Source organism: Herpailurus yagouaroundi, unplaced genomic scaffold, assembly GCF_014898765.1.
Source record: "Herpailurus yagouaroundi ecotype Mexico unplaced genomic scaffold, PumYag 194, whole genome shotgun sequence".
Lineage (NCBI taxonomy): Eukaryota > Metazoa > Chordata > Mammalia > Carnivora > Felidae > Herpailurus > Herpailurus yagouaroundi.
The window spans coordinates 4,029,431-4,051,045 of NW_024412425.1; the positions used below are offsets into that span (position 1 = coordinate 4,029,431).

Consider the following 21,615-nt stretch of genomic DNA (forward strand, 5'->3'; position numbering starts at 1 on the left):
GGACTAATCTCAACCTCAGTCGGCCCATGCTAGGGAGACCTTTAGCTGACCCTGGACTGGAGCACAGCAAGGGCATTGATCAAAGACTTACCATGCCTCTCCCTAACCCCAAGGCAGCCTATCCTGCAATGGGCCTGGGATCAGTCAAGTAACTGATGTGGGTGCTTTCTTAACTCCAGTGGATGTCCAGATAAAGAGTAGACTTTGAAGTACTGCATCAAGAGGCCGGGAGGGGCAGAGGGAAGAGGCAAACCACTCATTCACTTGGTAAGCATTTACTGAGGCTCCTTCTGAGCTACACTCTGAGGTGAACAAGGCTGAGGACACAACAGTGCCGAAGACAACTCTGCAGGCCCTGCCTCACAGAGCTTAGTCAGTAGTGGTAGACAGATCCGTCTTCACACAAGGACAGCCTGGTGGATCAAGAGGGCTTCCCAGAGAATTCATAAGACTAACCAAGTGAATGCTGAGCAGAGCATTCAAAAGCAAGGGCATATGCATAGACAGAAAAGTGTGGAACAGACAGGGGAGTGGGGAGACAGGGATGGAAGGGTAGGCAGGCCAGGTGATGCCATCTTGGATGCCAGACTTCAGGGCTTGGACTCCGTCCCAGGGGCGTCAGGATGCCCTGGGGAGTCGGGACAGTTTCAGGTAAGGGAGGGACAGAGTTAGGCCTGGCTTCATAAGATTTCCCTGGTGCCATGGAGAGGGTGTACCACAGTGGGGCGACAGGCTGGGAGCCGGAAGGAAGCTGGGGTAAGAAATCCCTGCAGGCAGCTGGAGCACGGCAGGGCTGTAACAAACTGAGGAGGGGGCTGGCTGATGGAAAGGACACTCAGGAGGCTGAGTGGATAGGCCCTCGGCAGACAGACTGGATGGGAGGGAGACATTGCAGGGAGAGGCCCAAGGCTCTGGCTTGAAGAGGGGGGACCCTGAGATGGGGACTGGGGAAGAAATGCAGTTTAGGGGAGATATTACGGCAAGCGTGGGACCCAGTGGATGTGAGGGTCCCAGGGGATTCCCAGGGGGAGGTGTCCAGGACACTGCGGGCCCCAGGTTTGGGGCAAAGAGATGAGGCTGGGGCAAGGAAAGGGAGGAAACAGCCCACGGGGATGGTGAGAAGCGTGGGAAGAAGACAGCCAAGGACAGGGATGAGGAAAGGCCCACCACCTCCAGCAAGTCCTGGGGCAGGCGTAATCAGGGGGTAACGTAGGGCACAGCCCACAGCTCTGGGGTGGACATCGCTTTTTCTTTTCTCGCGTCACTTCGGGGCTGGAGGGGCGCCTCTCAGGGGTGGGGGCTACTGCGCAAGCGCAAACGTGGCGGGAGGGGGCACTGAAGCGCATGCGCCGGTGTGCTTCCCGCTCGGCCCGCCAGAGCTAGAGTGCCTGGGTCACGTGGCAGTCACGTAGTGCTTGCTGTGAGAGCCCAACGGTAGGTGCCAAGACCCCTGGGCTGGGCCCTAGGCCCCCAAACCTTCCTAGAGCTTACTGGGCCCTCAGCTCTTGGCCAGACCCGCCCCCAGGCCGCCCTCTCCCTCCTTCCCATCCTTGGTGGCCCGCAGACCCTACCCTTTGTCAGACTCTGGCTCCCAGCCCACAGGCACAGGCCTCAGATCCCCTTCTTCCTCAGTCCCTTCCCCCAGCGCGGAGATCCCAACCCAGCACCCAGAGGTTTCCCTGCACCTCAGTCCACATCCCCGGACCTCAGACCTTCTCCCAGCCCGCAGACCCTGCCTGCCCTCAGACTGTCTTCCTCCCTTCGATCCCCTTGCATAGCCTAGAGACCCTGCCCCTTCTCAGGTCCCAACCCTCAGGCCCCTCTTCCTCCAGACCCTTTTCCTAACCCCCTAGATTCCTTTCCTACGCTCAGATCCTATCCCTGGAGGTCCTTACACCTCCCTGAGATGGAGTGCCCAGCCCTCAGACTCCCTTAGATCCCAGACCTGCTGGTTGTAGCTCCCAGAGCCCACCCCTTTGCTCCTTCAAACGCCTAACAACAAATCAGACCCCTCCTGACTCCCCTGCCTTTCTCACACTGCCCTCCAGGACTCCCAGCCGGCTCTGTTTTTATTGCCCCCAGAGGTCCTGTCTTCACTTTCCCCTGCCCTCATGAGACCCCCTAGGTGATCCCCACCCAGGAGCTGACTGAGTCCGGAGCCCACAGATGCCCTCCCCGCGCTCTCGATTCCCCGTGGAGCTGGGCTCTGTTAGGGATCCAGAAGCCCAGGTGGGACAACTGCATCGCCTGGCTGTAGCTGGGGGCCCAGGATGGGGCCTCACGCGGCTCCTGCGCAGAGGTGAGGGTCTGGCTGCTGCAGTTGCCTGTGGGGCAAGATCAGGAGGCAGTACAGAAGGTGTGACTTTAGCTAGCCAGTCAACGGCTGTGTAGCGGGCACCTGTTGTCCATGATGGGGATTTAGGGGTGAAGCTAACTTTCTGGGTCATTTCAAATGGAATCTATGAAGAGAATTTAAGAGAATGGTGAAGATGAAGTAGATACACTGAAAAGGGTGGCTTTTTGGATGGGGTGATACTTGTCCCACGTTATAAAAGTTGGTCATGCAAAAACCTGGGGAAGGGCACTTCAGAAGGGTGGAATAGCCATTGCAAAGGCCTTGAAGTCCAAACAGACTGGGTATGTGTAAGTAGCCTTGGAGCAAGGGGGCTCCGAGAGAGGGCTGAAGCTAAGAGGTTGCGGGTGCAGACAGGAAAGGGCCTCAAAAGTAGTGTGTGAATTTTGTTAGATTTTGTTCTGTGTGTGATGGGAAAACATTGGAGCTGTAAGCAGGAAATGAAGGCCTAATTTACAATTTCCATTTTTTCATTGATTTTTGTAAGTTGATTGTGTATCTGGCTACTACTTTCTGAGCTTAAGTAATCGTCGTAATTTTTGGTTCTTTTACATTTTTTGTTACCTGAGGATGGTGACAGTTTGGCCCAGCCCTTTAAACTCGAATTCTTTTTTTTTCTCATGTGAGGTGTTGGCCAGAACCCCTGAACTTTGTTGTGGGTGGATAGCTCTTTCCTTTTTTTTTCAACGTTTATTTATTTTTGGGACAGAGAGAGACAGAGCATGAACGGGGGAGGGGCAGAGAGAGAGGGAGACACAGAATCGGAAACAGGCTCCAGGCTCTGAGCCATCAGCCCAGAGCCTGACGCGGGGCTCGAACTCACGGACTGCGAGATCGTGACCTGGCTGAAGTTGGACGCTTAACCGACCGTGCCACCCAGGCGCCCCCTTTCCTTCTTGATATTAAAGGGAATTAACCTGTATTTCTGCATTAAGTATCGTGCTTACTCTTGGGTTTTGGTTTATAATTTTTATGAAGTGAGGAAGTTCCCATCTATTCTTCGTTTTTGAGATATTCCCCCAATCCCCAGTCATAAGTAGGCATTGAATTTTATCAGGTGCTTTTTCTGTATCTACTGAGTCAAATGTGATTTTTGTTCTTTAATCCATGAATGTCTTTTCCTACGTTGATTGTGTTATGTTGAATCATCCTTGATTTTTGGGAATAAATCTATTAGGTAATCCCTTTTACTTTATTTAGGGGGGTTGCATATATGATCATAAATGGAATTGAAATATACTTTCATTTTTGGTTCTGGAAGTTCATCTGGTTTGGGAATTAAGGTCTTACTAGCTTCATAAAGGGAGCCTTGCCCTCTTTTTCTCTTTTTTTGTTTTTGGATCATCGTGTATAAGATTACCTATACATGGAATGAAATGATTACCACTGTAATGATTATATCATGCAATGAAGTGTGTTTTAAGAACATCCTTCTGCAGGGCAAGACAAATGCAGAAACCCAGTTAGGATGCCACTGTGGATGCAGTGAATGTGGTATTCGGATGTTCCTAAAGGACCACATTTGGAGGGATTTTGTGACAGAGACCAAGCTGGTTTGGACCAAGTGCATGATTGATTTTAGTCATACCTGCCAAGGACATAGGAGTGCAGGGACAAAGACACCGCACATTTTCCCTCAGTAGGGATAGGGGCTAGGGCCTAGAGGAAGACGGTTGAGTCCAGGGTAGCTGGGAGCAGTGGGCGAATGGGCTTCATGTGCGGTTAGTTACCTGTCCGCATGCAGCAGCCACAGCAAGGATGATGGGTGGGGAGAGGAGGGGTTAGCAGGGGGATCTGAGCAGGATGATGGGGGGGGGAAGGGCTTGGCATAGGCGTGGAGGCTCAGAGGAGACTGTTACTTGGATTCAGCTCTTAGAAGCAATATTCAAAAATAAACTTGAGAGATTTCCTGGTAAAATCCAAAGAGTTTGCTTTTCTTGAAGACCTGGATGCTGGCCACATGGGATGTGTATACATACACTGAATTAAAGCTGGGTAGAGGCTGCCTGCCGTGGACAGTTCTTACTCCTGTGAGCCGGAGTCCCTGAGAAGTCCACCTCCCCCTGGCCCCTGGGTACTTTTGTGTGATTTTACCACTTCTGGGATGGCAGATGGGTGTCAGCATGGCAGGTAGACATCACCCCTTGTTGCAGCTCTGTGCACTTACTAGTGGTGAGTACTGTGTTGAGGCGAACTCTGAGGCGGAGTCCCCAGTGGCTGGAGGGTGGGGGTTCCAGGACGTACAGATAGAACCTGGAGTCAAGGGTCACCCAGTCAAGGAGGGACTGTGGGGACTGGAAATTGGCAAAGGTGATGCCTAGCAGCCCTCAGGACCTCTGCCTCTGGAGTAGAGGGCAGGGACAGTCCTGAGCCTCGCTGCCCCTCAGTTGTCCAGGTCGATGGTGAGAACTCTGCTGGGCAGACGGGGCTCTTCCTTTCGGCGCTGCTGGGCCACAGCTCTGCCGTGCAGCTCCTGCTGACCTTCGGCGCCAACCCTAACCAGTGAGTGGACGGAGGGCGGTGCCCCCACGCTCCCAGGGTCTCTGAGTCACAGTCCCAGAGGTCCTGGGAGCCAGGGCTTTCTTCTGAAGACACCTCTCTCCCTCAGGACACCCTCCTATCCCCAGCGACCTCCCCCTAGTTCTCTGAATTAACCCCTTCTTGTCCTCCAGCGACTATTCCCCTTCTCCTGGTATCTCCCATGCTCACGGTGATACTCTCACCTCTCAAAGACCCCACCGTGTCCCCCAAGTGACCCCTCCTGTTCTGATATCCATCTGCCACGTTCCTTTCATCCCTCAGTGATCCCATCCTGCCACCTCTTGTCCCTGTTACACCCTTTTCCTAATCCATTTCTGTCCTCATTGTTCTGCTGCAGCCGCTGCCTCGATGGCAGCACGCCTGTGCACGCAGGTGCCTTCTCGGGCCGCCGCCCGGTGGTGCTGCACCTGTTGCGGGCAGGGGGTGACCTGCGTCTACGTGACCAGCAGGGTCGCACGCCTCGGGACTGGGCAGAGCAGGGTGGTGCCAGGCAGAGCCGGGAGGTGAGCGGCGGCCCAGGTAGGGTGGGGGCGTGTCGAGCCAGCACCCCGATCTGCTTCAGCGCACCCCGCCCCCATCCAGGTGCTGGAGCTGCTAGAGCTATGCCGAGCCCGCGTAGCAGCACTGGTGCATGGCGGTGCGTTGGCAGCCAGCGCGTCCCTGGGCCAGCTGCGGGCCGGCTCTGTACACCACCTGTGTGGCTCCCTGTGGTTGCCGCGGCTGCTGCGTGCGGACGGGTAACTATCCACGCGTGAAACCCACTCGCCCGCCGCTCCCAGCTACCGTGGACTCACCCCTGTACCTCCCTTTGCCCCAGGGCACCGAGGCAGGAGCAGACCAGAAGACCCCCCCAAATCCCAGCCTTGGGGTTTGGCCAGGTAAGCGGGAGAGGTTGGGGGAGCAGGGGCCACCCCTGTCCATTTCTTGCCTCATAGTCTCACTCTCCATCCCCAGCTGAGCAGCCTGTGGCCACTGGGGCTGCTGACGGGCATACCCCTCGCGGACCCCAAGGAGCTGCTGCCAGCCCAGGGCGAGCCCGACCGCACCTACGAGAGCAGCTCCCGCACCCTCATGGCCAAGTGAGAGCTAGCCCCCCCACACCCCTGCCTAACTGTCCGGCAGAGCTCTGGGAGGTGTCCAGCTCTCCTAACCTCACAAGGAAAGCCGCCTTGTCTCAGACCTGCACTCTTACCACCTCCTCATTCTCTAGCCTCCTGTGGAGGGGCCACCCTGTGACAGCTCGGCAGCTGAAGGTACCGGGAACTCAGCCTGATGTGCTGTTGGCCGACCTTCAACACTGCAGGTACCCCCACCCCCACCCCCAGCCTTGCCCTCAGGCTAGCCCCGTCCCACAGACCAGTCTCCTGCCTGCCTGTCCTACTCAAGTGTTTCACAAACAGAAGGCCAGGAACGTGACAGCCGCCACCGTTGTAGTCTTCACCTCCAGGCCAGCGCTTGGCACGGACCCCTCTTACCGGAGTGACCACCCCTCCCCCTGACCGTAAAGTGGCTCCCTGTTCCGCGTGCAGTGTGTTACAGGCCGGTTGTAGGGAGGGTACCACAGGTGGGGTGTGAAGTGGGTGCCGGCCCTGCGAGCCAGGTCTCAGTGTCTCCTCTGTCTGGTGGCCGGTGCAGATCGTCAACCCCTCGCACGCGGTGAGCTGTGCCCAGGGGCAGCCCCCACCGTGCAGGTTGGGGCCTCCTTGTGAGTGGCCTGATCTCCTCCCACCCAGCACCCTGCACCACCCCAACATGTTGCTGCTGATGGCACTGAGCCCCTCGGCGGACCTGTCAGGACTGTGCCTCCTCTTCGAACCCGTGTGGCTGGGCTCCCTGCACGTGGTGCTGCACCCACCGGGACCGAGTCAGGGAGGGCCCCGCACTGTGCCAGGCCTGCCGCCCGGCCACCTGCTGCTGCAGGTGCTGGAGGCCCTGCTGTTCCTGCAGGCCCGCTGGCGTGCTCATGGCGGCCTTAGCTCTCATGCCGTGCAGCTGGTACGGCCAGGCCTGGCCAAGGTGGGCAGCCTGGAGCACGGGCGCCCGCTGCACCGATGCTGGCCGCCGCCCAGGTGAGTGCCTGCCTCACCTGCCCGCCCCTGTGTCCCTGTCCGGTGGCCACTGGCTCACCAGGCCCCTTGGCCTCCGCAGGCCACAGCAGGGCTACCCCCGGGGAGGCCCAGGCCCAGGGCTACCCCCACCTCCTGAACTGTACCCATGGCTGCCACTTGAGCTCATCTGCGGTGACGTGCCTGCCGCCACCTCAGATCTCTACAGCTTCTGCATCCTGGCCCAGGAGGTCTTCACCGGTCAGTGAGTGATCCTACACCCCGCCCCACGGAGGTACCTGTACTGTTTCGGTCCCCCAGTCATGCTTCCTCACAGGAGAGCTGCCCTGGGCTGGGAGAAAGGGGCCTGAGGTGAAGGCTAAATTGGAGGCAGGTGAGAGCCCGGCCCTGGATCCCCTGGTACCAGCCCCCTACCAGGCCCTGGTTCAGGCTGGGCTGGGCCTAGGGCCCGCTGACCGCTGGGGCAGCCTGCAGAGTACTCGATACCTGCTGCGGGAGGCCATGGCCCAGGTACAGGGCAGGTTGGCAGGGTGGGTGGTAGCCTTGGAGCCTTAGGCAGGACCCACGTCCTATACTCAGCCTCCTTCCCCAGGACTCCACTCCTGAGGTGAGCTCCCGGAAGCATTGGCCCACACGGTACCTTTCATCCCAGGGTTCCCCACCAGGTGAGAGGGCAGGAAGTGGGTGGGAGCAGGTGGTGAGCTCAGCTCTGCTCTCCCCATTCCAACCAGCTGGTCTGTCCCCCCAGAGACACTGTACTGTGAGGTGGCTCCCAGAGCCAAGACTATACCCAGGCCTGTGCCCTCTGTGATGCCCCTAGGCCCCTCCCCATGCCAGGTAGGAGCCAGAGCAGGGACATGGAAGACCAAGGGAGCTGTGGGGCACCTGGGCAGGCCCTGCCAGCTCTCTGCCATGGCTCTTTGCAGGTCCCGGAGACTCCTGAGACCCCAGGCCACAGCAGAGTCCAGAGGGGCACAGCCTGGGACTCAGGCAGCAGCTTGACTCTAGGCAGCCTGAGCCCCAGCCCCAGCTTCTACCCAGGCTTCAGCCCCGCAGCCAGGGTCAGCCTGCACCGCTGCCTGGAACCCAGCTCAACAGTATGGATACCCGCAGGGCCCTGTGCAACCATTCATTTGTTAATCTTTCACCCCTCACCCCAGTGTCACCAACCCCAATAGCCCTGGCTGCCTCCCCTTTGACCAGGGACTCACAGGTCACCCCAACTTTCCTGTCACTCACCTGTGCCCTCCTGACCAACTCTGTTTCACCCAGGGCCCTGTCCTGTGCTCTAGCCATCAGGACTCAGCCTCCCTTCTGGGGACCCAGGGCTCTTTGGAGGAGTTTGAGAGGAAGTGCTCAGTCACGATTCAAGCCCTGCAGGGACTGTGGCGTCACACACACAGGGCTGCCCTGCGGGGCCCCTCTACCGTGTGAGCCTAGCCCCTGCCTGCTGACCCACAAGGAGGCCTCCCACACCCTGGAGGCTGCTGGCAGGGAAGGCCATGAGGGCAGGTGAAGCAGAGGACCCTGAGCCTATCCCCTTCCCCGTGCCACCTTCCCGGGCACCCTCCATGGCCACTGGGTGGCAGCTCCAGCCTTTTTCCCCTGCAGGTGCCCAGTCCCGAGCTGATCAAAGGAGATCTCTTCTCCAGCCTGCAGAAGTGAGAAATGGGCCCTGCTGGGGGACCCCGGACCCCTTCCTCATCCCGGGGGTAACCTTGGCTCCACCCCTATTCCACTACTCCCCAGGATGGACCTGCTGGAGGAGGTCATAGCAGAGCTGCAAGGTGGATGCCAACTCGGAGACAAGCCCAGCCTCGACCCCACTCCTGACACAGATTCTTAGGGTGCCCATGACTGCCTCCCTGAAGATATCACTGCTCAGAGCCTCCCAGGAGTGACTCCCCGTTCAGCACTTGCTGAAATGATAAAGTGATAAAGCAGCCTATCTGTCTCTGCCTCTTTGTTCACTGCATCTGGCTCCAGCATGACACTAGCAGCCATGTTTTCACCATTTTTATTAATTTTATCAGATGGTTTAGTGGGGGTGTGTGGGGGGAGATGGGCAGGAGCTGTTCCCCAACCCCCTGTGCACAGGGCAGGACAAGCTGGGGGCTCCTGAAGGGAGAGGGAAGACAGGCTGTTAGCCTAGCCCTCAGATTTGTGCGAGAGCCCCCAGGATGGGAGGACAGTGGGGGGATGGGTGTGCCCTTCGGCCCAGGGTAGGAAAGCTATAACAGGTTAGGGACCCACATCAGAAACAAGTTACAAAGTTAGAAACCAAGGGTAGGGGTCAGGAGCTCAAGAAAATACAAAACAAGGGATTGGATTGGGCCAAGATCAGTGAGGGGGAAGGGAAAGGAAGAAGGTTTCCCCCAGCTGTGGCTCAGCAGTAGCTTCGGGTCTGACCCTCAGAATGGAGGGACCAGCTGGGAGTGGGGTAGGGGGGTGGGGGACCAGCCCCCTCCCTTCCTTGCCCCCCATTCCTGTACAAGGATCCTCGGTGGTGTTCACCCCCCCTCCCGTAGGCTGGTGGGGCTGCCCTATACAGCAGAAGAGGCTCTGGAGGGCCCCAGGGCCCAGGCACCCTGTGAGGGGTGTGGGGGCCCCAGGGGGCCCGCTGTTTCTGGGGGAGGCGGGGGGCTGGGGGGCCAGGATCTGAACGGCTACGGGGGTGGGCAGGAGGGGAGGAGGAGCTGGAAGATGCGGGTGAGGGACCCCTGGGCCCCAGAGCTAGGTTGACATAGAGGGGCTCAGGCCGGGTAGGGCGCCGGGCAGGATGCTGGGAGGCTGAGTAGCCAAGGTGGTCATGGGGAAAGCAGGAGGGGGGTGGTGGGTAGCTGAGCAGGAAGTCGGGGGACCTGTGGAGTGGTGGTGACTGACCAAGCAGGCCGTATGAGGCATTGAGCCTATCTGGGGGCATAGAACGAAAGGGACTCCAGGACCGAGTGGGGCCAGAGTAGGGGGATCCCTCACCTGTCTCGATTTCATAGTACAGGTTCTCTCCCCTATCAAGTGGTGCAGGCGGACCTAGGGGGCTCCTCCAGACCGGGGCTGGGGAGCTGGGCTGGTAGGATGGGGAACCCAGGGAGTACAAGCCTGGTTTAGGGACCCCAAGGAAGGGTGGCAGGCACTCCCGGGGGGCCGAAGAGAAGAAGCCAGGAGTAGGAACCTGTGTGGGGACAGAATACAGGAACTGAGCTGCTGTCTCTGGCTCATCTCCACACCCCCTGCATCCCCCACTTGTCCTGAGCTGGGCACTGACCTGGGAAGGGCCTCGGAGTCCCCTCCTTGAGGTCCCTGGGGGACGCTGGCTCCTCACCAGGCTCCCGTCACTTTGTTGCCTTGGTAGGGAAGGTGGGGGTCCAGGAACCCAGGCACCCGGGTGGGCTAGGGAGTTGGGGGCTGGCCCAACCCCTGAGGTCCCTGGGGGCTCACCGCCCACCTCCAGTGACAGTGAGCGGTGGAAAGGGGAGTGGGGAGCAGAAGGGGTGCTCCCATGCTCCTGTTGGCTCTGTCTCTGGGCCACCTGCTGAGCCCGCTCAGCCAGGGCCAGGGCCATGAGGCGTGCTGGGTTCTTGGGGGGTGGGGGCGGGGCTCCCCCAGGGCGCAGGAGGGACAGGGGTGGGGGCAGCAGCGGAGAATCCGTACCAGGACCTACACAGAGAGGAATGGGAAGAGGAGTCAGGCAGGTCTTGGGTGCAGCTTCTGGGTCTATGAGGGTGTAGGGTAGGCTGAGCAGGACTCACCGTGCTGGCCTTGGGGCCCCCGGGGACCAGGCAGTGACAGCTTGCTGCAGATCTCCTGTTGGCAGGTGTCACTCAGCTGGGCCTCGGCTCCACGCAGCAGCAAGGGGATGAGATGGGGCCGCAGGCCTGGGTTGGGGCTGAGGGCTGGCGTTGGGGTGACTGAGGCAGGTGTTCCCCCAGCCCCCAGCAGCTCCAGGACAGCAGGTGGCACTGATACAGCTAGGGGCTCTGAGATGTCCAGGGCGGTGGGCGAGGCAGGGTTGGTGGTCCCACGGGGTGAGAGGGCCTGGGGGGTCACCCTGGGTGGGAAGGCAGAGGCAGGGGCTGGGGGTGCTGGGCTGGCAGGAGGTGCAGGGTCCCCTGGTGTGGGGCTGCTGCAGCGAAAGGTCAGGGGATCAAAGTCGAGCCCCCGGAGCCCCTCCAGGCAGCGGGGTGGGCTGAAGTCCAGCTCGTCACCATCATCTAGCCAGGCTGAGGTTCGGTGTGAAGGGGAGCCAGAGAGTGCCCCCAGCCCAGCTGCTGAGGATCCAGATGACGAGGACTCAGAAGAGGAGGAGGATTCAGAGGAGGAAGAGGAGGAGGACAGGCTCTCGCAGGAGCCAGCAGGTGCTGGGCCCACAGGGAAAGCATCGCTGCTGGAGTGGGGTCGCCGTAGCCTGTGCAGCCTCTGGAGGCCTGGAAGAGGGGACAGTTTGGTGTCAAGGGCCAGAACTTTACGTACCAATACATCAGTGAGAATAGGGCACACAGCCCAGTGGGTTGGTGGAGGAACGCGAAGAGGCACTTCCCTGGATAGGGTCACAATGGCTGCGAATCCAGGGAGAGCTGTTCAGACTCACAGTGATAAAGGAAATAAATGGCAAGGCCATGAGGAGAACCATTCCAGACCCAAAGGCAAGAACGAAGTCTGACAACCACATAGCTTGTGAGCATGAGACCAATGGGATCTCACAGGTAGCTGGAGGGAGTGCAGACTGGGGCAGCCATATTTGGAAAACAAGTGGGCCTTCTCATGTACAGTTGGACATGAACATACCCTACAGCATGCACCTCCATCCACTCCTGGGTACGTGCAGCGCTCTCACCAGAGTGTGGGGCATGGCAGAGATTGCTCACCAGAGCCCCCTCAACCCATCGGGAGTGGGACGGACATGCAGCTCTGGATGGGACATCCACACACGGCTACCAGAGAGCAGCTGAGAGGAACGAGCCTGGGCTACACTTGGCCACATGGGTGGCAGTGAGTGAAAAGTGAAGTTCCTCATCCAACAGCATACCCCCTTTCTTAGGATACCTTTAAAGATCCAAAGCCACTAGGACTGTGCTGTATGTTATTTGTGCAGACACCTACAGGTGAGGAGACCTTAGAGCAAGGGGATGCTGACCATCAAGTCTTGAGGGCACCTCTGGTGGGGAGGCAGCAGATGCGAGGGGAGAAGCTTGCAGGTAAGGTCGTGGGGCTCTTTTAGTTCTGGCCAGTGGGTTCATGGGTGTTCATTTTATTATCTAGATTTGTTTTTCAACAGGAATGCATAGAAGACTGTTTGAAAGGACCCTGCCTGAACCAATGATCACAGTACATCATGAACCAAGGGTGATGCTTTATCCAATTCATTGTACCTAATGTCCAGATTAAGGAAAAAAAAAAAACCCAACCCACCAAATTTGAAGCACATTTAGAGGCCACCTCAGGGCCCCCGGCCCTCCCAGTTCCACCTGGGCACAGGCATGAGCCACCCTGTGCTCACCAGCTCCGCTGGCCTGTGATGACAGAGACTCCTCGCTTTTGGCAGATCTCAGCGTGACGGTGTCAGGTCGGCCACCTGCTAGGAGAGGTACAATGGTCACAGGGCACTTCAGAGTGCCTCCCCCTACCACCACCGCCCACTGCCGGCCTCTGACCTGAAGGCTGCGGTGGGGCACGGGTGCCCCCCAGCCAGGGTAGAGGTTTCTTTCGGGGGATGCTGGGGCCCCGGCCCAGGGCAAAGAAGGTCTTCCAGCTGCTCCCCCCTGGCTTTCGCTGTTTCTCGCCTCTCTCCCTTTTCCTCCTGGGGTTTGCATGAGACACAGGAGGCAGTTTGAGGATCTGGGGCCTCCAGGCTGATCCTATGCTCCCCTAGCATTCCACTCACCTCTCCACAGGTGAAGCTGGGGCCTTGGGAGTTATGGGCTCCGTGGGTGTCCCCAGACGGCCCTGGGTGCGAGCCTGGGCTTCCTCCAGCGTCAGCAGGCGAGTGGAGGGGCCGCTGCCCGCAAGTGACTTGGGCCTGGGGAGGAGGCAGCGGCCTAGGGAATTGGGAAAGGGGGCAGCTGTCAGCTCAGGGTGCCATTCAAGGCCACGGGCAAAGCCAAGCGCTACAGCCCAAGCCCCGGCCCCGCAGCGTGCCCACCCGGGCTGGCAAGGCAGGGGGCCAGGGCGGATCAGGCGGGAATGGGTGGGCAGCAGGCAGGTGAGGAGGAGTGAGGCAGAACGAGCTGATGAGGAGGCAGCTCCCGGCAGCCAGCGAGGGCAGCGGCTCTGGCTTCAGTTACCTCGGGCCAGTGGGCCCTCCGACGTGCTGAATCCTGATTGGGCTGGGGTCCCGGGTTGGGCGGGGAGTCTGGGTGGGGCCAGGGCGGGGTCAAATCTGGGGACCTCCCACCTCCTCCCAGATGGACCCATGGCCCCAAGAGCCCCCAGGAGCTACAAGGGGTGAAGGAAGAACGATGTCCGGGCCAAGAAGTGGGGATCCTGAGCGTAGGAGCTGAAATGAGAAGGGGGGGGGGAGGGGAGGGAGAGGCCGGGGCGGGGTCCTCAAGGAGCCAGGAGGGAGGTCCACCTTCAGTGGGGTAGGGATAGGGCTGGGAGCCCACCTGCCCTCCCACTGCAGCCCTAACAATGAGGGGGCAGTAGCCAGGACATGAGCGGGTGAGATGGGCGTACCTGCAGGGTCGAGGCCAGCAGAGGAGAAGGTGTCGCTAAACAGGACATCCACGTGGGTGAGCAGGAATTCCACCACCACAGACTGCACCCGAACCTCCCTGAAGGCTGCTGCCCCACCCAGCCCCACTGACTCCAGTTCCATGGACCTGGGTGGGAGGAGAGGGAGGGAGGCCAGGTGCTTTAAGCTCCAGCTGGTGGATTTTAGCTACCCAAAATGGGGAGCCAATGGAAGAAATGACTGTCATCTAACACCTCTGACCTTCCCCAAGTGATCACATCTAGCATTGGGTTCTCAACCTTCCCCCAAACCTCCTTCCTCCCTGTCTGCAGCTCAGTCAATGCTCAGGCCAAACACCTCCGGGTATTGTTCCTGATCCCCCTCTTTGCCTCACACTCACATCCAATCTCTCAGAAATCCTCCCTGCTCCACCCACAAAATCTCTCCAGAATCTAAACTCTTCCCCACTGTCCCCACGCCTGGCCTGGCCTCTACCCTTCCCATCCCAGACACCACAGCTCCTCCCTGCCTCCCTGCCCCCTCCCCCTCCATTCTGTGTTCTGCCCTCTGCAGTCTGCTCCCCTCTGCAGCCAGAGGGAGCCCCTCCATGCTGGGTCAAGGCCCTCCGGGCTCAGAGCCCTCCCCTGGCTGCACCCCTGTCCTGGTAAAGTCTGTCCTCACCATGACCCACAAATCATAGGTCATTCCTCTGTCTGGTCCCCTGGCATCTCTGACCTCACCATCTCCTCCCCCTCAACCCCTCCCTCCCTTGCTCACTGGGCTCCAGCCACACTGGCCTCCCCGCTGGTCCTCCAGCACACCAGGCACCTTCCCAGCCTCCAGACATTGGCACTTTTGGTCCCTCGGTCTGGTTTGTTCTTCCCCAGATATCCACATGTGTCCCTCCCTCACCTTCCAAAGTTCTTAAATGTTACCTTCTCCGTGGAGTCTTCCCCACCCACTTTATTTAAAATTGTAAGCTGCCTTCTCTTTTTGTTTCTTTGTCCTCATAGTTCTTGTATCCACCATCTGATGTACCACCTATTTTATTTGGGACAGAGAGCTTGCCTGTCTTGGTCACCATCAAATCTTCTGTGGCTCATGCTGCTACTGGCCACAGAAGCTTCTTGCTGAAGCCTTCCCTGCCACTCTAAAAATCTCAAAATACCATGACCCTGTGCATCTCCCTTCCCTGCTTTGTAATCTTTCTCCTTGGTACTCATCACTATCAGACCATAGTCTCTATTTTTCTTGTTGATGGTTCATTGTTCATCTCCCCCATGAAAATGTGGACTTAGGAGCACAGGATTTTGCTCACTACTGTGTCCCAGTGCTGAGGAAAGGAACTGGCACACAGAAGGTACTCAAGAAATATGTGTTGAATGAAATGAATGAGAGCAAAAGTTGGGTTCTGGGTGTGGGGGACATCTTGAGGCCCAGCTAGTGGAGAAGGCTGAGGGGGCAGGCTGGTGAGTTGCCAGCTTACCGTAGCAGATTGGGTGCCCAGACAATGGCCAGGTTGCGGGCATGCATGCTGGTGTTGGCGCTGTGTCTTGCCATGCGGGCCAAGTGCCTCAGCAGGTACTCCAGGGTTCTGGGGGTGAGAGTGGAGGAGGACACCTGAGCCTCAACTCCCTTGGGACCCCACCACAGCCCTTCCTGCCCCTCCTGGTTTACCTGTAGTGTGGTGGGGGCAGCTGTTGGATGACGTCGTGGACACGCACCAGGCGTTCCTCCTCCCCAGGCACTGACATGGCTTCCTGAGATTATGCACAAGCATGATGGGGGCTGGGCCAGATGCATCCCAGCACCCTCCAACCTTGCCAGCTCCCTTACTCACACTGAACTTCCCATAGAGCTGGTATGTGAGCAAGGGGTTCGGCAGCTCCCGGAAGTACAGCTTGCAAAGGGAGGACACACTGTGGATGTCCTGCAGAAAGGCGGGGCCAGACAGTTCAGGGATCCTCTCACTGTCAAACTCATGCCTGAGGCCACCAGGTCAAAGAGGAGAAAGATTCAGGTCAGAGCCAAACCACCTGGCCATGTTCTTCCCCCACTTCCCAAAGTGGCCACACATAGGTGCACGCACACGGATCCTGTGCTGGGCTCTTCAGAGGCAGAACCTTACTGACCGCCTCCCCCCCACCCCCCTCGCAACAACTCTGTGTGCCCCAGAGAGCATGCCTCATTTGACAGCAAGGACACTGAGGCTCAGGTGGGAGATGCCCCTGCTGTGGGTACCCAAGGCTATCTGAATCCAGAGTGTGACCATGCTCCTTCCACAAAGCTGTCATTCTCCTGGCTTCTGGAGGTCACTGAAAAACGTGGCCCAAATCCCAATAGCCCCTGCTCACCACTCTCTGGTGATGTCCCACTGCTCTTGGGTAAACATCCTATCATGTGACCTCATGCCTGTCTCTCAGAGTCTCAGGCTCCACACCGACACCTCATGCCTCCTGTCAGCCCCAGTGCTCGTGGCTCACTGCTTCCCCTTAGACTCTTCCACATGCTGTCCCTCCTCAGCTCAGAACCCTTCTGTGGTTACCCCCTTATTCTGAGTAAAAGGCAAAATCCTAACAGTCATCAAAAAGGCCCTGTATGCTCTGCCCCCATTTCCTTCCGGGACATGACCCCCTGTCGCTTTCCCTTGCACTAACTGTTCCCTCCATGGTGAATGTTCATCCCAGCACGTCCACACAGCTCACTCCCTCACCTCCACCAGAGCAAGCTCTCTCCCAGGCGGCCTTCTCTGCCCACCCTATATAAAACTGCAATACCCCTCCCCAACTTATTATGAGCCTCCCCACCCCATTCTATTTTTCTCCATAGTACTTGTCACCTGCTAGTACACACTCTCATTTCCTTGTTTGTCTCTCCCTCTAGTATGTGAACCCCATGAGGGCAGGAATCTCTGGTTGTCTCTCATCCACCACTGTGTCCCCAGTGCCTCATGCTTGGCATGTGGCAGGTACTCAATGAAGGTTGATCTCTTTGCTTCCAATGCTTATTCTGCTCTTGCCTTTCAGGTCTCAGTGTGGGTATCACTTCCTCAAGGAAGACCTCTTTGCCCCCAGCCCCAGTCCAACCCCACTCTAAGCCCTCCTAACCCCCCTGATAACTCTATGTCCCCAGCACATGGCACAGGGCCTGAAACAGAGATGATGCTCAGTAGGAGTTTGTGGAAGGAAGGGCTTGGTGGAGGGCCCTCACCGTAGCCTCTGGATGTTGGATGACACTCCTGAGAGCCGGTAGATTCCATCCACCACCCCATGGGCCTCAATAAACTCAGAGCAGCAGCGAAGCACCTGGGGCACTGGGGAAAAGCAGGGGCTCAGGTCTAGGCAGGTTGCAACCAGGGTGGGAGGAGAGGGCTGGGCAGGGAGACATAGGGCCTGTCCTCACCATCCTGGCCTGAATTGCTGAGATGCTCTCCAAGGTCACAGCCAAACACCCTCTGCCTCAGGATGCCCCGCTGCCGTAGCCGCTGCCGAGAAGGGCGGGAGCGCATGAATGTTCGGAGGAGGCCAGCCAGCTTCCCACGTGGCCGGGGCACAGCTGTGGGGGTAAAGGCAGGCCACACAGGGTCAGTGCAGCCACTGATCTTATGGTGGGGGGCAGGGGCCTGGCCCCTTGTTCCCATTACCTGAGGTCAGAGAGGAGACACCCTGGGGAGTTGGGACACCACACGGGGGACCATCGGCATCTGTGGGTGAACAGTAGGTGGAGAGAATGGATGGCAAGCAAAGGATGCAGGGAGGCCTCCACATTTTGCCCCTGGCACTTACCCCCCTTTAGTCCTGGGCCAGGCCGCTCTGTGAACAACTCCACACACTCACTGGGGAAGAAACCGACCTGAAGAGGGTTTGGGGTCAGCGAGTAGGCCACCCTACCTGGCACAGTGCCCTGCCTCACTTGTCCACCCCAAGCCAGGCTCACCTGGAAGCCTCGCTTGCCCCTCCACCAGCTCCGATCCTCAGTGGGTGGCATGTCGATCACTGAGACAATGTCTCCCACCTGAGAGTGGGAAGGTAATTGGAGGGAGGGTCAGAAGGGACAGGGGAAGTGGGGAGCCCAGGTGGAGTCTGCTTCCCCACAGCCTCACCTCGAACGACAGCTCGTCTGGTGCCTGGGCTGTGTACCGTTTTATTACATGGGCAGCGGCCACCGCAGGGATGTTAAGGGAGGCTTCCTCACTGAGGAGCAGTCGCCGGCCATGGTTGTCCAGCTGAGATGGTGCGGGGAGAGGGATGTGCAGGGAGAGGCCAGAAGAAGATAATAAAGGCAGAGGAGGTTCCTCCATGTCCAATGGAGCTCACTACCTGTCCCCTACCTAAAAGCCTTTGTCAGTCAGAGCTATCGGTCAAAGAGCTAAATTCTTGCCCCTACCCAACAAAGCCCCTCCTTCCTCTCATGTCCCAGGATACCCCTGCACCTTCATCCTCCATGACACTGCACATTTGGTATCTAAAAACCGACTGGTTTAAGCCACTGTTGGCCAAGTGTTCTGTGAGTTACAGAGTTCTGTGAGTTTCTAACTGATATATCTTGAAATCCTCACATCCCCATAGTCCAATGCCTCTAACACACACACACACACACACACACACACACACACACACTCATTCTCTCTCACAGGCATGTGCCCACACAGACACTGAAATATCAGTGCCTCCTCCACTCTGGCTCGTTTCTTTGGTGTGCCCACACACTCTCTCCGGCTGGTTCTCACTCCTCAGACATCCCTCACTCACTCCCCACCCCAAGTCCCCTTTCCCGGGCCTACCTCCATCCAGGTGAGCACAGGCCCACAGTTGAGGTTACTGTCCACCAGTCCTGACAGGGTCTCCAGGTATTGTAGCAGCAGTGGTACCAGCATCTGGGGGCAGGTTGTCAGGATGGGCTTTTGTGAGGGGAACTTGAGAGAGTCACTGCCCTCCTATACTGCCCTAGCTCACCTCTAGGCAGGGCTGAAACTCAGCCTGAATGCATGGGTGCTGCTCCACTGGTAAGCACTGAAATATTTTCATATCAGTTAGTAAATAGGCTATGCCAAGCTCCTGTGTGCCCCCATTGGTCTGGCCATGCCGACTCTCCCACCAAATCCCCTGGAACTCCCATGATCCTAAAGCTGAAAGAAGCCTCCAGAACCTTGCTGCAGTTTTATTCTGGGCCTCTCCATTCTGATTGGTTGGAACTTGGGCCATACCAGTGTTTAAATATTTAACTATCCTCCCTTGATGGTTTCACACAGTGCTTATGAGGACACACCATAGCTGAGGCTGGGACCATAAACAGTTTACCTGGGCAGCCCTGGCACCCTCTGGGGGTGGGGGAAGCTCTGGGAGGCAGGAGAACCTCCTGTCAAATATGCACCGGTGTAGGTGGGCATCCAGGGAACGGAAGTCATCGTAGCTGCGCAGAACTGGCCACGAACGGCCCTGAGGGAGCAGGAGGGACAGAAAGGGGCAGTAGTCCTATTATACTGAGCCAGTGTAGACCACGAAGACCAGTCTGTCAGGCTAGATGAGAGGAGGGGTGGCCTCACCTGGCAGGTCACCTGTACCCCAAACACCAGCTCATTCTCTCCAGAGAAGCTGGGGCCTTCACGCTCTGGAGACAGCAGGAGCTATAGTGGGAAATAAAGGCTCAGGTAAGGGCCTCACTTTTGTCCCAGTCCTGACATTCCCAGGTTAGCACTATCTAGAAATGGATCTGTGTCCCCTGCCTGGGGCTCCCTAAGGGAAGGTCCCGCTGATGTCTCAGAGTACAGGGCCCTGGCACAGTGCGTACACCTAACAAAAGTTAGGTGAATGAATAAAGAAACGAACAAATGAATGAACAGTTCTCCTCTTCCACCCTGCACCTCCTGCCAGCGACTGCTCAGCTATTCCTGAGATAGGCTTCAGGGGTAAAGTGGCTGATATTGCTTCAAGGTTGGGTAGGATCTCACCCTCCCACCTGGGTGCAAAGCCCCCATACCTGAATATGGCCAAAGTCAACATTCTCATAGTGGAAATGGGCACAGTCAGCCAGCCGAGGGAAGGGACCTCGAGGAGCCGAGAGCCTGGGGGACAGGTGACACATCACTAGTGGCTCCTGTGCTTGGCCCCCCTCCTAAGCTGAGCCTCACCCTCACCTCTCACCTTTTCCCAGGCTTCCCCTTCACACTAGGCCCCCCAGTGTGGGGCAGAGGCTGCACTGAGCCTTCCCCTGGGCCATCCAGGCTGTCAGTGCTGCGAGCCTGTAGAACAGAAAGAAGAATCAGAGGCCTCCAGAGATGGGAGCAGAGAGACAACGGGAGCATTGTTATCTGTGAGCCTGGGCCCAGAGGCCCGAATTGCTTCACAGGCTGCCCTGAGCATGGAGCAGAAGGGTAGGTCAGGGGGAGGTGAAGGCAATTGAGGGTAGGCCTGTTTCTTTGTGGGTGGTCTGGGGTGGGGGGCTGGAAGAAAAGGGACTGAGGGTGAGGGAAGGAGAGCGCACGCTGGTACCATCTCTCCCTGTTTAAAGCCCTCCTTTAGCCCCTGCGGAGTATAGTCATCTCCCCTATGTGCCTGTCCACACCTTTCACTGATGTCTGGACAATCATAGCTCCCATCTTATCAATCTTCCTGCTTCTAACCTCTTCCCTCCTGCTCGCTTCTTCCTAGCAAGTGCTGGTATAATTTTCTTACCACACAGATCTACCTCTGTCTCTCCATAGATCATAGACCTTCAATGGCTCCCTGTTATCTTCAAGATAAACTCTGAATTCTCAGGTCTCTCTTTACCACTCCAGCCCAGCCTTCCCCCCAAATGGCCTCTACTCTCAGGGCTCACACTTTAGAGTCCAACAAAAGCACGACCTTCTCATTTCCTCCTAGGCCTTTGCAAAGATTGTTCTCTCTGCATGGGACACTCTTCCTAATTCTTTCAGTAGGTTCACTCCTCCTCATGCCTCAGGTCTCAACTCTCATTCTGTCCTCTTGACCCAGGCTGTGTCAGCCTCCTCTTCTAGACTCCTCTATCCCCATTCCAGCCCTGAGCACTCTGAGATGTCACTGGTGACAAGCCCATCTCCCCCATTGGACTGTGACTTCCCCAGGATCAGGGACTCCAGCACATAGCTGGGCACAGAATTGATGCTTCTCACAGGGAAGGTTGCCTGATTCCTCTGTGGGTCCCAGTGTCCAGTTACACAGCAGGAACCAAGTAAAACCTGACAAATAAATTAACCAGCTGCCAGATAGGGATTTTCCAGGCTGGGCTCTAGCCTCTCCTTCCTTCATATCCCTGAGACCCCAAGTTCATCCTTGGGTCTCACCCTCAGGTCTGTCCCCCTCCAGCTCAGAAAGCTCCTCAAAGCAGGATGAGCTCTGAATCTCTTTGCACGTGGAACATGGGGTCTGCCCGGAGGTATCAGGGAATGTCTGTTAAATGAGCGAATGAGAGAATGAATGGATGAATGAGCAGAAGCAGCATGGTGGGAGAGGGAGATGGTGGGGGAGGGAGGGTGAGGACAAGAAGATGGAGAAGGACCCAAGGATCTAGCAAGAGGTACACTGCTGGTTTGGGGTTGGGGTGAAGTAAGGAGAGGGGAGACGCTGGAGAGGATGAGGTAAAGGTTCAGGCTGATGGGGGGTAAGGGAGCGCAGATTGAGAGGAAACAGAACGGAATGAGATGGAAGAGAAAGAGAAGAAAAGGGTCAGGCGGAGGATGGAGCCGGGTGGGGGTGGGGCTCAAGAACGCGAAGGGGGCTGGTGGTAGGAGGGGGAGTGGGCTAGTCAGAAAAGGGTGGAGGTGGGGAGAGGAAGCTGAGGATGGCTCTGGGATGGGGACTGGCGAAGGACCCGGGAAGCTTCAGCAGGCCCCTGCGGGGGCCACTTCGTGGTGCGGGTCCTTCCCGGGACTAGCCCCTCCCCCCCAAGCCTGGGTCCTCGGCCACTGTCACCTCCATCCAGGACATGGAAGGGGATGAGCACTGAGGGGGCGGGGCTGGGGTAAG

At 57.8% G+C, this 21,615-nt stretch overlaps 2 protein-coding genes across 8 annotated transcripts in view; one reads left to right on the forward strand and one right to left on the reverse strand.

Moving 5' to 3' along the window:
- The first annotated feature begins 1,323 nt into the window (after positions 1-1,323).
- LOC121011548 (inactive serine/threonine-protein kinase TEX14-like) lies at positions 1,324-8,906 on the forward strand. 5 transcript variants are annotated; one of them, XM_040446076.1, is made up of 16 exons: positions 1,324-1,434; positions 2,049-2,299; positions 4,741-4,855; positions 5,232-5,397; positions 5,477-5,631; positions 5,712-5,772; positions 5,849-5,973; positions 6,105-6,197; positions 6,628-6,963; positions 7,043-7,200; positions 7,277-7,470; positions 7,553-7,625; positions 7,709-7,797; positions 7,887-8,057; positions 8,572-8,621; positions 8,710-8,906. In XM_040446076.1, the coding sequence occupies exons 2-16, from the start codon at positions 2,167-2,169 to the stop codon at positions 8,804-8,806; spliced, it is 2,016 nt and encodes a 671-aa protein (XP_040302010.1). In that variant the 5' UTR covers positions 1,324-1,434; positions 2,049-2,166; the 3' UTR covers positions 8,807-8,906. The 5 variants fall into 5 exon arrangements, with proteins under 5 accessions (XP_040302010.1, XP_040302011.1, XP_040302015.1 ...); XM_040446077.1 differs by lacking the exons at positions 1,324-1,434; positions 8,572-8,621 and having other exon boundaries at positions 1,441-2,299; XM_040446078.1 differs by lacking the exons at positions 1,324-1,434; positions 7,709-7,797; positions 7,887-8,057 and having other exon boundaries at positions 1,442-2,299.
- Positions 8,907-8,961: 55 nt separating this feature from the next.
- The window catches only part of ARHGAP33 (Rho GTPase activating protein 33), a 13,023-nt gene continuing 369 nt past the window's right edge, over positions 8,962-21,615 (reverse strand). Inside the window, exons 2-22 of one of the 3 annotated variants that reach the window (XM_040446069.1) lie at positions 19,774-19,871; positions 19,610-19,694; positions 19,176-19,256; positions 18,931-19,068; positions 18,414-18,506; positions 17,733-17,855; positions 17,567-17,644; positions 17,416-17,482; positions 17,274-17,333; positions 17,033-17,185; positions 16,841-16,943; positions 15,471-15,615; positions 15,308-15,390; positions 15,117-15,224; positions 13,633-13,778; positions 12,842-12,995; positions 12,612-12,757; positions 12,458-12,532; positions 10,710-11,384; positions 10,226-10,617; positions 8,962-10,132 (exon numbers count right to left, since the gene is read on the reverse strand). In XM_040446069.1, coding sequence (XP_040302003.1) covers positions 9,347-10,132; positions 10,226-10,617; positions 10,710-11,384; positions 12,458-12,532; positions 12,612-12,757; positions 12,842-12,995; positions 13,633-13,778; positions 15,117-15,224; positions 15,308-15,390; positions 15,471-15,615; positions 16,841-16,943; positions 17,033-17,185; positions 17,274-17,333; positions 17,416-17,482; positions 17,567-17,644; positions 17,733-17,855; positions 18,414-18,506; positions 18,931-19,068; positions 19,176-19,256; positions 19,610-19,694; positions 19,774-19,871 — 3,789 coding nt within the window. In that variant the 3' untranslated portion in view covers positions 8,962-9,346. Of the gene's footprint in view, positions 10,618-10,709; positions 11,385-12,457; positions 12,533-12,611; positions 12,758-12,841; positions 12,996-13,632; positions 13,779-15,116; positions 15,225-15,307; positions 15,391-15,470; positions 15,616-16,840; positions 16,944-17,032; positions 17,186-17,273; positions 17,334-17,415; positions 17,483-17,566; positions 17,645-17,732; positions 17,856-18,413; positions 18,507-18,930; positions 19,069-19,175; positions 19,257-19,609; positions 19,695-19,773; positions 19,872-20,933; positions 20,953-21,615 lie in introns of those variants that run through there. The other 2 variants (XM_040446068.1, XM_040446067.1) reach the window with 2 other exon arrangements.

Coding starts and splice junctions, on each gene's coding strand:
- LOC121011548 (XM_040446076.1), top strand. CDS start 2,167: ATGCCCTCCCCGCGCTCTCGATTCCCCGTGGAGCTGGGCTCTGTTAGG. Junction 6,964..7,042: donor CGATGCTGGCCGCCGCCCAG/GTGAGTGCCTGC, acceptor TGGCCTCCGCAG/GCCACAGCAGGGCTACCCCC. Junction 8,622..8,709: donor CTCTTCTCCAGCCTGCAGAA/GTGAGAAATGGG, acceptor ACTACTCCCCAG/GATGGACCTGCTGGAGGAGG.